The sequence below is a fragment of the Takifugu rubripes genome, chromosome 19 (genome assembly GCF_901000725.2).
Source record: "Takifugu rubripes chromosome 19, fTakRub1.2, whole genome shotgun sequence".
NCBI classification, from domain to species: Eukaryota; Metazoa; Chordata; class Actinopteri; order Tetraodontiformes; family Tetraodontidae; genus Takifugu; species Takifugu rubripes.
In genome coordinates, this window is record NC_042303.1 from 8,880,750 (window position 1) to 8,893,690 (window position 12,941).

General features: G+C 43.9%; 2 protein-coding genes across 3 annotated transcripts; both read left to right on the forward strand.

Annotated features, from left to right (window-relative positions):
* Positions 1–3,534: 3,534 nt before the first annotated feature.
* On the forward strand, positions 3,535–10,505 carry LOC115247001 (protein bicaudal D homolog 2-like). The gene is made up of 7 exons (XM_029827362.1): positions 3,535–5,277; positions 5,954–6,106; positions 6,579–7,028; positions 7,155–8,156; positions 8,333–8,484; positions 8,806–9,037; positions 9,290–10,505. The coding sequence occupies exons 1-7, from the start codon at positions 4,633–4,635 to the stop codon at positions 9,290–9,292; spliced, it is 2,637 nt and encodes an 878-aa protein (XP_029683222.1). The 5' UTR covers positions 3,535–4,632; the 3' UTR covers positions 9,293–10,505.
* Positions 10,506–10,896: 391 nt separating this feature from the next.
* On the forward strand, positions 10,897–12,722 carry LOC115247007 (caspase recruitment domain-containing protein 19-like). 2 transcript variants are annotated; one of them, XM_029827375.1, is made up of 6 exons: positions 10,897–10,966; positions 11,388–11,527; positions 11,641–11,797; positions 11,890–11,973; positions 12,089–12,154; positions 12,265–12,722. In XM_029827375.1, the coding sequence occupies exons 1-6, from the start codon at positions 10,960–10,962 to the stop codon at positions 12,372–12,374; spliced, it is 564 nt and encodes a 187-aa protein (XP_029683235.1). In that variant the 5' UTR covers positions 10,897–10,959; the 3' UTR covers positions 12,375–12,722. The 2 variants fall into 2 exon arrangements, with proteins under 2 accessions (XP_029683235.1, XP_029683236.1); XM_029827376.1 differs by having other exon boundaries at positions 11,920–11,973.
* The last annotated feature ends 219 nt before the right edge of the window (positions 12,723–12,941 follow it).

The following is a 12,941-nucleotide window of genomic DNA, read 5'->3' on the forward strand; positions in this document are numbered from 1 at the left end:
ATTTAATTGGTTTCCGAAGGACCATAGAACCTTAAAATTTAGAGCAAAAATGTTGCAAAAAAGTAGCACCGTTAGTGAGAATCATTGTAGCATGTTAACCTATAAATTATTATTTAAAAGTCTGCCCGCTGTTTATTCCGGACATCTACGTGGATTTTGACAAGGTACGTGCGCAAATTGCGGTCTGTTATTCGTTACGTTTTTTTTTTCATTTCACATAAAATATCACCGTAAATGCTTAATGCAATATGTCCAAGTCATGTCAGGCATTTGTACCGCTAATGTAACTTGATCATCGGGAGTTTTGCAATAAAGTTTGTGCAGTTGCTGCCGGAGCTTTAGCTGGTTGTATTTTTTTTCTGCCGATGAAATTGCTTGTTTTCTTTGGCAGTTGTACGCTGGACTGCGTCGTTTCTGATTACTTGTTATAACATTATGTTATGTTATGACAGACCAAAGAAATGGCATGACCTTTACACTCAGGTGAAACGACCAACCTAAAACGACTTACATTAATCATTTCAGATAGCAGACTACATTTTTCCCTCAGGTATAGACAGAAAGGATATAATCTATCTAGATTTATAACTATTAGCAGGATAAAAATACCTCTGAAGAACTTAACACGGTGAACTGTTACATTCAGCAGGGTGTTTACACATTTATTAGTCAGCTATTATGTTATGTGAAACAAGAGTAAGTTTTTTTGTTGTTACAGATAGAAAAGTGCCCTCTGCAGCTGAGTTATGTTATGTTATAACATGACAGAAAATGTCTACCAAAAAAACCTCCAGCCGTGCCTCCTCCACCTCCAGCTGGGCCTCCTCTTCAGTCATCTACAGTTTTGCTTCAGCCCCAGCTTCCTTCTTCCATGTCCTCTTCACAACAGGATGTAAGTGATAAATAAATAAATTCTCAGTCGATCTATAGATCACCTTCCACCTTCCCCAACTATTCTATCCTGCCGGCTCCCCGGTGAATCCTGTCTGCTGTCTATTCCTGATAATAAAGCTGTGTTCCGTCGAACTCTCGTGTCACATTTGGGTTCTCGTCGGGTCCCTGACATCTGTCTGTCTGCAAGAATTTAAGTAGTGACAAGGAAATTGTGATGCCACAGAAGCTAAATATCAGTTTTTATTTTCCAGGCTGGAGACAACCGCAGCATTCCTGGAACGGACCGTGTAGATGAACTGGCTGAATACTTGGTGGAGCTACGAGAGCAGACGGGATTGACCCTGAACAATCAACAAGTTAGCACCATTCTGGGTTTGCGGCAGAGTCTTGACAAATTTGACAAAGACAGGATTGTGTATGCTGCAAGACATCAGGACCGGTGGCTAACTGGGCACTTCAGGTCTCCTAAAAAGAAGGCTGTGTTCACTCCTGGGGTGGAAAGTACAAAACGGTGTGTTCTTGGCTCAAGTGGTTCACCAGCTCAGTGGCCAAACTGCTGTCGCCTGATTGAGACCATCTTCGCGAGGCTGTGCAACATTCATACGAGCCCCAAAAAAGAGGACAACACAGCGTATCTCGATGGTCTCTAATTTTACAGGATTACAAAAAGATCCGGCAGCTGGTTCTGTGCAATGGGACACTAATGCAGCAGACAACCCTTCAACGTGTTGTAGTGAACCAGACCACCCTCATGCAGTGGAATAACCAACGGCTGAAGGGTCAGGAGGCGTCTGTTCTTTTGCAAGGTGTGCAACGGCCAGCTGACCCATTGCCCTTTGCAAAAACAAAACCCATCTCTCTGCCACAGTACCAACACCAGCCCCCAGTTACCAGCTGCACACATACCATATGCCAGCAAATACAGCTGGACAGGCAAAACCTAGGTTACGGCAAATTGATCCTGCAGTTGCCTCCAGTGGACCATCAGCCACCCTCTTCAGTACAAAGGAAAAATATACTGTCCAAAGACTGAGGCTCTCACCAAAGAACAGTGGCTGAAGCAGATGAGACAGTAATGCAGTATTGTTACTTTTAATATGCTTATCCCTGTGGCCTGTTCTGCCCTTTGAGTTCCACTGCAAGTTTTACATCTTATTTCATAGTTGTATCAAGGTTTCATTTGTTTCTTTGACAATTTCAGCTTTATAAATGCTTAAATGTGAATGTCATTTTGATCACAATTGTACATACATATTCTCTTTGTTATAAATTAAAAGTTTTACAAACCATTCCTACAAAAATAATTCTATCATTTTTGGGTCGGGTGGGATTCGAACTCCTGTCTTTCCTTCTCTTCTTCCCCCTTTTTTCCCCTTCTTCCCCATCTTATACAGACGATTGTTCCCCAGCTTTTTGACAGATAACAGAAGTGAAAGCGTGAAATAGAAGCTTCCCTGTTGTTATTTCCACTATTGAAGCAGGAACAATTATGTAATACACCCAGCGTGACGCATATGCTCAACTTTTGAAGCGTAATCAGACGCGCAGCTACTTAATGACAGGTTGTTTAAATGGAACGACTTTACCGCCACCTTGTGTCTAAACGACAATATTGCACATTGCGGGCTCTTAAAGGGACAGGGGGAAAAGGTAGTGTGTCGGCCAAATCTAACACAGTTTAGGTAGTCCATTAAAGTGGGTATTATACATATAATACTGATAATTACAGCGCATTCTTAGGCGAAGTGCCCGCTGTTATCTGCTGTCCCGCACCATCTTTTGCCTCGCGTGTGCTCAGTTCTTGGTGCAGTTCTATACAAGCGCCCTTTGTTCTGCAGCTAATCACGCTGGCCGCACAAATACCTGAACGTGTTGTCCTTCAAAAACCCTTCATCACTATCATGTCAAGTGCATCAACAAGATTCGACAGGGGGGAATGTTCAGCACACTTTAATTTATCTAAAAAGTTGTGACGTCAAAATATTTCATTAGTGACACACACGTGTTATTGCTAAAAACCACATCCTATAGGATTATAAGTATTTTATCCACAGATGACAGATCTAAAATACAAAGCCACGTCACGAAAGAGAGATCCATCCAAAAGAAACACATCTGGACTCGTGACACCAGAAAATGAGAACCAGCGTATAGACCCTGACTGAAATGGTCCTGTTTTTGACCAGTCATCTCAGGCTGGGCTGCAACCATCCAGTCTTTTTATTCTTCCCACAGTTGCCTTGACGATCCTCCACTAAATTTGGCCTCATAAAAATGTGAAGCGGCCCATTATCTGGGAATCCTGAATTCTGACTTCCCTGTTACTCATTTTATTGTTCCATTCTACTCACTATTAAAGTCATGTTATAAGACCCAAACCTCAAAACGTGAAGGGTGAAATTCTGACTAATTTAAGGTATATATAAAAAAGATTCAAACACCAAAATATAAATTGTAGCTCTCATGCATGACTTGAATGGCAGATAGAATGGAACAGGGGGTCCAACAATACATAAAGACCAATGCTGACTCATGTTGGTCACATCAGCACCAAGCTGAAGATATACAGAAATACCATCGTAGCTTGAATAAGGAGCTTCCAACAAAAGTGTAACAATTGTGACCAAATGGTCTCCTGTGCCCAACAGCTTCCACTATAATTTCCATGCAACAGGCCCGCGAGTTCGAAGAGATTCCAAATACTTTGTGATTTAAAACAGAGCTGCAAAACTCAAAGAATCTCCGGAAGAACGCATTCGAACAGACCCCCTCACATCCATCAATGAATCAAATATTAAAATGTAGCCGAGGAGGTTCAGGAGTCTGTGACATCGACGCCTTCAGCACGGCCTCTTCCTATTGCAGGTTCGGCGCGTCACGGCGAGGGCGGACGGGGATGAGCTCCCCATGAGGCTGAAGGATCCGCCTCGCAGCGTGCCGAGTCATCGGGCGCGTGTTGTTGCTAGGGGCGTGCACCACCAAATATCGCACTTCTTTCTTCAAACCTGGAAGACGGTGTGTTTGGAGACAGCTACCCCGGCCGCCAGCCGAGATGCGCCCAGAGCCACCTGCCTCCTGCCGCAGTGGGCATAAGCTGATGGACGCCTTATCCCGGGTTCACCACAGATGCAAGCAAGTGTAGGCGGCTTAAAGGAACGCCGCCGAACAGACACTTCTCGGAGCTTATTTCGATTTTTATTCCCACGGAATATCTGCAGTTTGTTGGCATCGATCGGAGTGTTTACAGAAAAAGCTGCGTGCGCTTTCGGTCAGCCCGTGATGCGTTTCAGGGGGGATTAATGCGCAGCACAGCCGACACATCCTGGCCTGTCCACAGAGGCCAGTGATTTAACTGCAGAACGCGCCAGGCGTTTACGTTTTTCAAGCTTATGCAACGTGTAGGACATTGTTTCCGTGAGCTCATAGGCTGGCCTGGCAATGACATCAGATTTAACTTGAACGGCAGTATTGCAGCACGGAGGATTGGGGCGTGATGAAGTGCCCGAGAGCCAAGCGCGCATCCTCCGAGCTGGACATTTTGTGGTGATGTTCGCTGTTCCGAACAGTCCCAGGCAAGTGAGGCCATTCATCTGCAGCTGGAGAACTGCGTCACTGGCCGTGCGTGTTGCAGGTAGGCAGCAAAGTCTCCCACCAGCAGCGGGAGAGCATCACCACCACCGACACCACCATCGTCATCGTCGCTACGCAATGTCGCCGGTGGATGCTTAAGGTACCGGGATGGATTCAGTGGACGATTCGAGGAAAGATCCACAGCTGGGATCCGCGTTTTCATCGGCGCCCAATTTAGACGCGGACATTAACGTCAACGAGCGCAGGTTTGTGTACGAGAACGGCACAGACCACAATGTCAACATCCAGAACGCAGCCCTGCGGGGGGCGAGTGACCCCAGCGCCTACCCGAACTATCACGGGCTCGTGCGCCAGAGGTTCATCCGGCGAAGTTTTGTGGACTCCGAGGAGCAGTCGGTGGAGATGCCGGAGTGTGTCACTAGCAGCCCGGTGCTCAACATCGATTTACGGACCATCGTCGACCGCAGCCGCACGCGGGTCCGACTCGGCCTGGGGGAGACCTCCAGCACGGAGAGCCAGGTGGGGCTGAAGGACAGCGCCACCGAGAGCCTGAGCGCCGACGAGGAGAAAGTGGATAGAAGAGAGCAGAAGGCAGAGGTCGTGTCCTCGGACGTCACAGGTAAAGCGGGAAGCGACGAAAACGAAGAGGAGCCAGGGATGAAGGCCGTGTCCACATCACCCGGGGGACGCTTCCTTAAGTTCGATATTGAACTGGGAAGGGGATCCTTCAAGACCGTCTATAAAGGCCTGGACACGGACACCTGGGTGGAAGTTGCTTGGTGCGAACTCCAGGTGGGTTCGAAATCACCCCAGCACGTCACATGACGTCACACACAATTGGTTGGCCACAATATGGTCCTCAAAACTATATAGTTTCAGGTGGAGACAGTGATCATACCTCTCTGGTCATCACAAGTCACTAACCATAACAGAATCAGGCTTGTTCATTAGCCTCATTCCCCCTTGGGTTTCTCACACAGGACAGATTAAAACAGTTTATATATAAATTATGATGATATCAGAGTCCGCTCCAGTACGGGTGTGTGTGTCTGTGTGTGTGTGTGAGTGACATTTTAACATAGTGGCGACAAATGCATTATCATTGATTATTATTTGCAAATTTCTTTTATCCATATCATGTCGCCCGGCGGAGGCTGTGTGGGACAGTTTATGATGTCACACTCATGAAGATGATAATAAAAGGCAGAAAAGGGTGGGGTAAAGTTTGGCCCTCTCTCTACTCCTGCGGTGACAGAGCTTCACTCAGATGGTCCCTGTTCTTCTCACCCGGCATGTCTGCATCAAACACAGTGTGGTCACAATTAAAGTCACAGTAATCAGTTACGGTGGTGTTGTTCAGGCCTTTTGTTTTCTGCCCCTTTTCGCAGTTCGTGATCATGAGCTGGTCACAATTAGCAATCAGAGAAGTGTTTGTGATGCGTAACAACCAATCTCCCCACATGTTTAGAATTCAGAGCTGGCAGAGCTGCAGCGAGGTCAGCTGCGGGTTGACATCAGAGAGTACAAGGTGCGGGAAGCTCGTCTGCTGCAGGATTACAGCGAGCTGGAGGAGGAAAACATCTCCCTTCAGAAGCAAGTGTCTGTGCTGAGGCAGAACCAGGTGAGACCAGCAAGGTGGTACGTGTGGGTGTTGAATTACATACTTATTGTTATTTAAAGATTAAAGGAAGAGTTGATTTTTCAATTTGAATTTTTAAATAAAAAAGACTTTGGCTTTCATTTAAAAGTGAAATTACTGACATCCTAGGGCGTTGGTACTTTTGCTTTGTTGGCAACTTGGCTGAGAAGTGGAGGGTTCTCGACTTGACCCCCAGTGCAGACAAAACATGGAAGGTGTTCTGGTAGTAGGGTAAGGTGCCAGAACACCTTCAGAGCACTGCCGAGGTACCCTTGAGCAAGGTACCGAGTCAACAAATGCTCATATAGGGCCCTGTGATGAACTGGCAACTCACCCGTGGGTGGATTCTGCCTTCACTTATTGTGTAACCTCCCTGTGACCCCGAAAGGGATAAAACGGTTAAGAGACGAGATTACTGACATCCTTTCTTTGGTATCTTTTCCTATCTGCTAAGGTGGAATTTGAAGGTCTCAAACACGAGATCCGCAGGCTGGAAGAGGACTCCCAGTGTCTCCACAGTCAGCTGGAGGAAGCCGTGCGCCTGAGGGAAATCAGTGAGCGACAGTTGACAGAGGCCTTGGAAACGATTAAAACGGAGCGTGAGCAGAAGGCCACCCTGCGAAAAGAGCTCTCCCACTACATGACAATCGGCGGATCGGTGTACAACGGCTCATTCAGCATCTCCATCGACAACCTGAAACTCCACGAGGATCCCTCCGCCGCCACCGAGCCCGACAACGACGATCTAATCCGAGGCTTTGAAAATGGCTTGCTGAAGGCGAGCGAAGACGACGATGACAACAAGAGATTGGAAGCTTTCAAGCCGGCTCCGAGCCTGGTGGACGACCTGCTGAGTGAGCTCAACATCTGCGAGATTCAGAAACTGAAACAGCAGCTTATGCAGGTACGAACACGAGATTGCCCACGCACATTTGTGAATTTATCAGTTGATGCTATAACAGCTTAAAAAGAAAAAAAATATTTTTGGAGAAGCAGTTGTGTTCACTGAAAATATGTTTGTCTTGTCAAGGTGGAGAGGGAGAAAGTAGTCCTTATCAACTCTCTCCAGGAGAGCCAGAAGCAGCTAGAACAGGCCTACGGGACAGTGTCTGAACAAAAGGAAACGGTCAACAGACTTACTGAGAATCTGAGTGCAATGAGGAAACTTCAGGCCAGTAAGGAGCGCCAGTCTGCCCTCGACAGCGAAAAAGACAGAGACAGCCACGACGACGGAGACTACTATGAGCTCGATATAAACGGGCCTGAGATTCTGCAGTGCAAGTACACGGTGGCCATGTCAGAAGCCGGAGAGCTGAGGCAGGAGCTGAAGACTCTGAAGGGAAAGTACGAGAAGTGTCGAAATCAGTATGAAGAGGAGCAGGCCCGACTGGAGGGTGACGTCCAGGAGTTGAGGTCAAAGTTGCAAACCGTGGAAAAGATCAGCCAGTTGGATAAAGCACAAATGGCTCGTCTGGAAAAAGAGCTCCGTCTGGTCAGCGAGGCTGCAGGAGAGTCGCTGGGCAGCCTTAACGTAGCCCAGGACGAGCTCATATCCTTCAGTGAAGAGTTAGCCAATCTGTACAACCACGTGTGTATGTGCAACAATGAGACCCCTAACCGCGTCATGTTGGACTACTACAAGCAGGGCAAAGCTATTATAAAGAAGGGGCAAGAAGGGAAAGAGCACCAGTCTTCCTTACTTCTCAGTAATGGGATGCTTGAGACCGAGGTTAAAAATTCCCAATCGGCCAACACCTCGACTACGCTGGCTCCTGCCCTGGAGCAACGGCCAGAGCCAATGAACATCTACAACCTTGTAGCTATCATCAGGGACCAAATTCGACACCTACAGCAGGCGGTGGACCGCACCACAGACCTTTCACGTCAGAGACTCGCCAATATGGAGCTGAGCTCTGTTGCAGACAAGGACAAAGAGGCTTGTATGGAAGAGATCCTCAAACTCAAGTCCCTGCTTAGCACCAAAAGGGAGCAGATCGCTACACTCAGAGCTGTGCTCAAAGCAAACAAGCAGGTCAGAAAACCGCTCTGTGCGTCTACATCAACACTGCGTGTATTTGATAATGTTCCACATGTGTGCTTTGGTTCAGAGAAGTGATGTTCATTGTACTCCAGAACAGGCTTGTCCAGAAATGATCAGTATGATTTTTATCAGCACAAGAATTAATAATTATATCTGGTTTCCTTTAGACGGCTGAGGTTGCTCTGGCCAACCTGAAGAGTAAATATGACAGTGAAAAGGCCATGGTGATGGAGACGATGATGAAACTCCGTAATGAACTCAAGGCATTAAAAGAGGATGCTGCTACGTTATCTTCTCTTCGAGCTATGTTTGCGACAAGGTAAAATTATTTATAATCACTGGTTTGTTCCCACCATGACATCTGTTGGACTGGAACATGAACTTCCGAAAGTATAAATAATCGAAATATTGGTGTTTGTACTGAATGCATTTTGCCTCTGGAAAGCCACAAAGCATGCTGGGAAACTTCTGATGTAATAGTTGTGCGAGCCAGGCAAAGACATCCTCCCATCTGGAAAACGCAGTCTGGGAGAAGGAGAAAACGTGGAACAGCAGGAGCGTTTGCAGGCGAAACTGCGCCCCCTGCTGGAATGAATGTTGTCCTGTAACGGTTGACCTTTGCCTTCCCTCTCCGTCTCAGGTGTGACGAATACGTGACACAGTTGGACGACATGCAGAGGCAGCTGGCTGTGGCAGAGGATGAAAAGAAAACCCTGAACTCTCTGTTGCGCATGGCCATCCAGCAGAAACTGGCCCTGACGCAGCGCCTGGAGGATTTGGAGTTTGACCACAAGCAGGCACGTCGCAGCAGCGCTGCAGCAGCGGGTGGAAAGGGCAAAACAAAGGGCAAAGGAGGCTTTTCTACCCATCATGTGAGTGAACCTGTCCATAGATCCCCAATTTCTGCAAAGCTTGGAATTTATTCCTTTTTTAAATTTCACTTTTTGTAGCCATTATAGCTCAAATGAAATGCAAAAGTTCAGCCTTTTTAAACTGTCATGGTGTGTTTTTCTTTTGGATTTTTTTCTTTTAATATGGTGAGACAATTTTTTTTAAAATCTTGTCTTTTAATCTTGTCTTGTCTTTTAATCTTGTCTGTTTTTAATCTATTCTTGTCTTTTCAGTAAACTCATCTCGAGTGGTGTTCTGTAGGAGCTCCATCAGTGTGACTGTTATCCTCACCAATTCTCCACTCGTCATGGTTGATACAACATTCTTGCAGACTCAAGAATTGCATCTAACAGTTTGTGCCAAGGACTTTTTTTTAAAGTGCTGGAATTATTCCTTTTAATTACTCATGTCTGCAGCTTGAAAGAAGACTCCAGCAGTCCAGTGCATTTCTTTAATGGCTCATCTTATGGGTCTATATTCTCATTGACCCAGGTTTAAGCACTAAAATGAGTATTTGCTGATGCCTGTTTTACCCTGACTGAGCACTTTTATCGTGTTTGCTCTTAGGTAAATTCTTTTATTTTTTATCTAAAACAGTACTAATTTTAGTATTATATCTTGTTTGTGCATGTTTATCTGACAGATTTATTGACATTCTACATGTTTTCATTTATTTATTTTTATTATAAAATCAGAGATTATGTGATCATTTAAAAAAACAAACAATGGTATGCTCAACCTAGGTCAACATAAAAAAGCTTCTATGCCTTGGTTTTATTTTTATTAATTTGGCCTTAGATCTAGAGGTGCCTTTCAGACAGCCAATAGAAGCAACAGATCTTCATCACAATTTCTGTTTGTTTTATTATCTTGACCCTGCAATTATGAAGCATCAATTTGAAGGTCTGAACTCGGATTCCTTTGTGAGCGCTTCTCATTTGTAGACATTGCAGTTGGAGATTTAAGGTATGCTTGTGATTACAGAAATGTATTAATACAAAACGTATTTAAAGATTTCTAAGTTAAGGTCAGATGTTAATAGTATTCATAAACTTTATTCTTGAAGAGTTTTCTTTTTAAATGTGCATTAATGTAATACCACTTTTTTTTATAAACTTAAAGTCCATTGTCTGCAAATAAGCCTGCCATGCTATTGTATGTTTTGGATGTTCATGTGCAATTTGCATGACAAGGGAAAGCAAACTGAAAACTGATTATCTCAAAGTAGGCAATATTGTTCTTACACAAAAAGTATTCTTGTCTCCATCCAGGCTATTGCATGTCTATTGTTGTCCTCATAATTTCACGAGGGAGTGTTTCTTGGAAGTGTCCAATTGGAATTAAAATATTGACAGACTTCTGGTAAAACACTAACAAAATCCATGACCGTTTCACTGTTTGCTAACAACTGTGGTGTGTTTGGGGGAAATAAATATGATTTTATCAGTACTGGGTTGGCTAATTTATTTTAGTGAAACAACAGCCAATGTTCTACATCTACAATGCATTATTTGTTTTTAATCTATGGATTTCACACATATGACAGTTAAATGGCCAACAGCTACATATTTTTGTATAAATTCCGTTGCGTATTGTTTAAGATTAAAATAATATGTTGTAGGAAGAACTTGTGAACAATAATATGCCATTTAAAAAATCTCAAAAGTAATTAAATGTGAGGTTTCACATTTATTTTTAAACGCTAATTTACTTTAAAATCTCTGTCACTTGGATAAACCCGTAAGACATTAGGGTAAAATGGGTTTAACAAGTCGCTACAATGGCGTCATTTCCGGTTTAAGGAAAGGTTTTTCCATTTTTTCCTCGACGTCGACGAAAACCCCGCCCCAATGTGAAGTGACGTAAAAGGGCGTGGCCAACAGAGGACAGAAGGGACTTCACAATGGGAGGTTCGTTACTTTTTTGTACTTAAAAAAAGAGTTTAATCGCCCTTTCCCCTTACTTTTGTTTAGTTTTTAAACACAGATTTGTAAGTCACAGATCACTTAGATTTCCTCGGCTCTGTTAATGACTTTAAAAGTTATCGCAGTGTCAATAAAAGCGATAAGTCCTTCCTCTGCAAAGTTTTTGACAGTAGAAGGAACTATTTGATCAGCAGCTTAAATAAAGTTGACTTTTCTTGCGAGCACATCGCTGCACTTGATAATCTTGACAGACCTCAGCTCAGGCACGTCTGTTAAAATTCCTCTGCTGTTGACATGCAACAAAATCTAAAAGGGTCCTCATGTTCAATTAAATAATCTAAAATCAGACTGGTTGGTGTACCAGCCTTGCCGAAGCAAGCTATTTGTATAATGTGTCTCTGTTTAGACGATTTTCGTGAACAGCTGATAGAAGATAGCGCCTTCCTCAAAGCTGACTGGAGGCTGGACACGGAGCTGGTAGACAAGCTCATCCTGCAGCTGAACAGAATCTACCCACAGATCCTTACAGACAAGGAGGCCACCAAAGTAAGTCTTCAAGACAGAACACCCCAAACCAAAATTATAGTTCCCCCAAAACTTTCCCCAAACATCTGCTTTTTAACATTAAACTTATTTGCATATCTGCTGTTAACGTTCAGTTTCGAAACTTGGATGTACCCACAAGTGTTCGGATGGGAGAGCTTCTTACACATCTGCAAGGCAAAGGAGAAGAGGCCTGCAGGGAGTTTTACAGAGCTCTGCATTTGCATGTTGAGGAAGTTTACTACAGCCTGCCCACAAGGCTCCGTCTCAGAGGTTTGTCCACCTGAACTGTTTCAATAATACCTATTTTGATATAGTAGCATTCATCACATGCTCAATAATCCATGATGAAATCCAAATCCCAGGTGTTTCTGTCCTCTCTCCAAATGGCTTAGATCCACTTAAGTATCAGCAAGACTGCCCTCAGAGACATGTCCTGAATGATAGAGGTGAGAAAAACCTCCTTGAGTGCAGTATAACATGCCTTTTTGGAGTTCAAAACATCAATCTGACAGCATCTGTAATAAGCTCATTACCTTTTAAAATGATATTACCTCTTCCCAGGTCCTGTCTTCTTCATGAGCTGCTTCAGCATTGCAGTGGGAATGGCCTTACTCTATTACTACAGCGGTACTGTAGCTTTTCAGTTGTGGCATGTAACCTGTTGTGTAATACTACACCCATGCATAGATGTATGTGCTTTTTAAACAAGGTGTTTATAAGGTGTGTTCTTTCTGCAGAGGACAAGTTGACAGGAGGGAGCCGGGCACTTGGAATAGCTGCTCTTGGTTTGAAAAGAAAAGCAGAGGAGGTCCTCATATGGTACACAGAAGAGAGCCTCATGAAGTAAAGGGGAACGCATTCCCATCAGCAGCTTAAGCTCCTGTGTTTGTGAATGCCACTTGTGTCAAAACACAGCACAATGTATAATTTCAAGGGTTGAATTCTAACTTTTAAACTGTATATAGGTATTTAATGTTTATCTATAATAACAGAGATTCACAGCTTGATTAGCACCTTGCCTGTTCTTCAAATGCTCCTTTTTGTATTTAAATAAACTCAAAGCAGTTAAACGCACTAATGGGTTTTAAGAGGTGAAACACATCCAAACTACCTTTGCTATGTTTGTGTAAAATATTTTTAAGCCAGGTAAAATCACTGATTGCAAATAAGGCATATTAAAATGCAACACTTTGACATTTGTATGTATATTCTTTGTTATCATCATCCAAAAGCCACTGATTCTTATCTGCATTTAGAAATTGCAATTATGTCTGCGTGCATAAAGTGAGGCATAAGATTGCATGATGCCATAATCAAGAAGGAAGTAAAACACATCTGAAGCGATAATAGTGATACGTTTTTGTACATGATAATATATAAACCTATATATAAACTTTTCATAACATAAAAATTT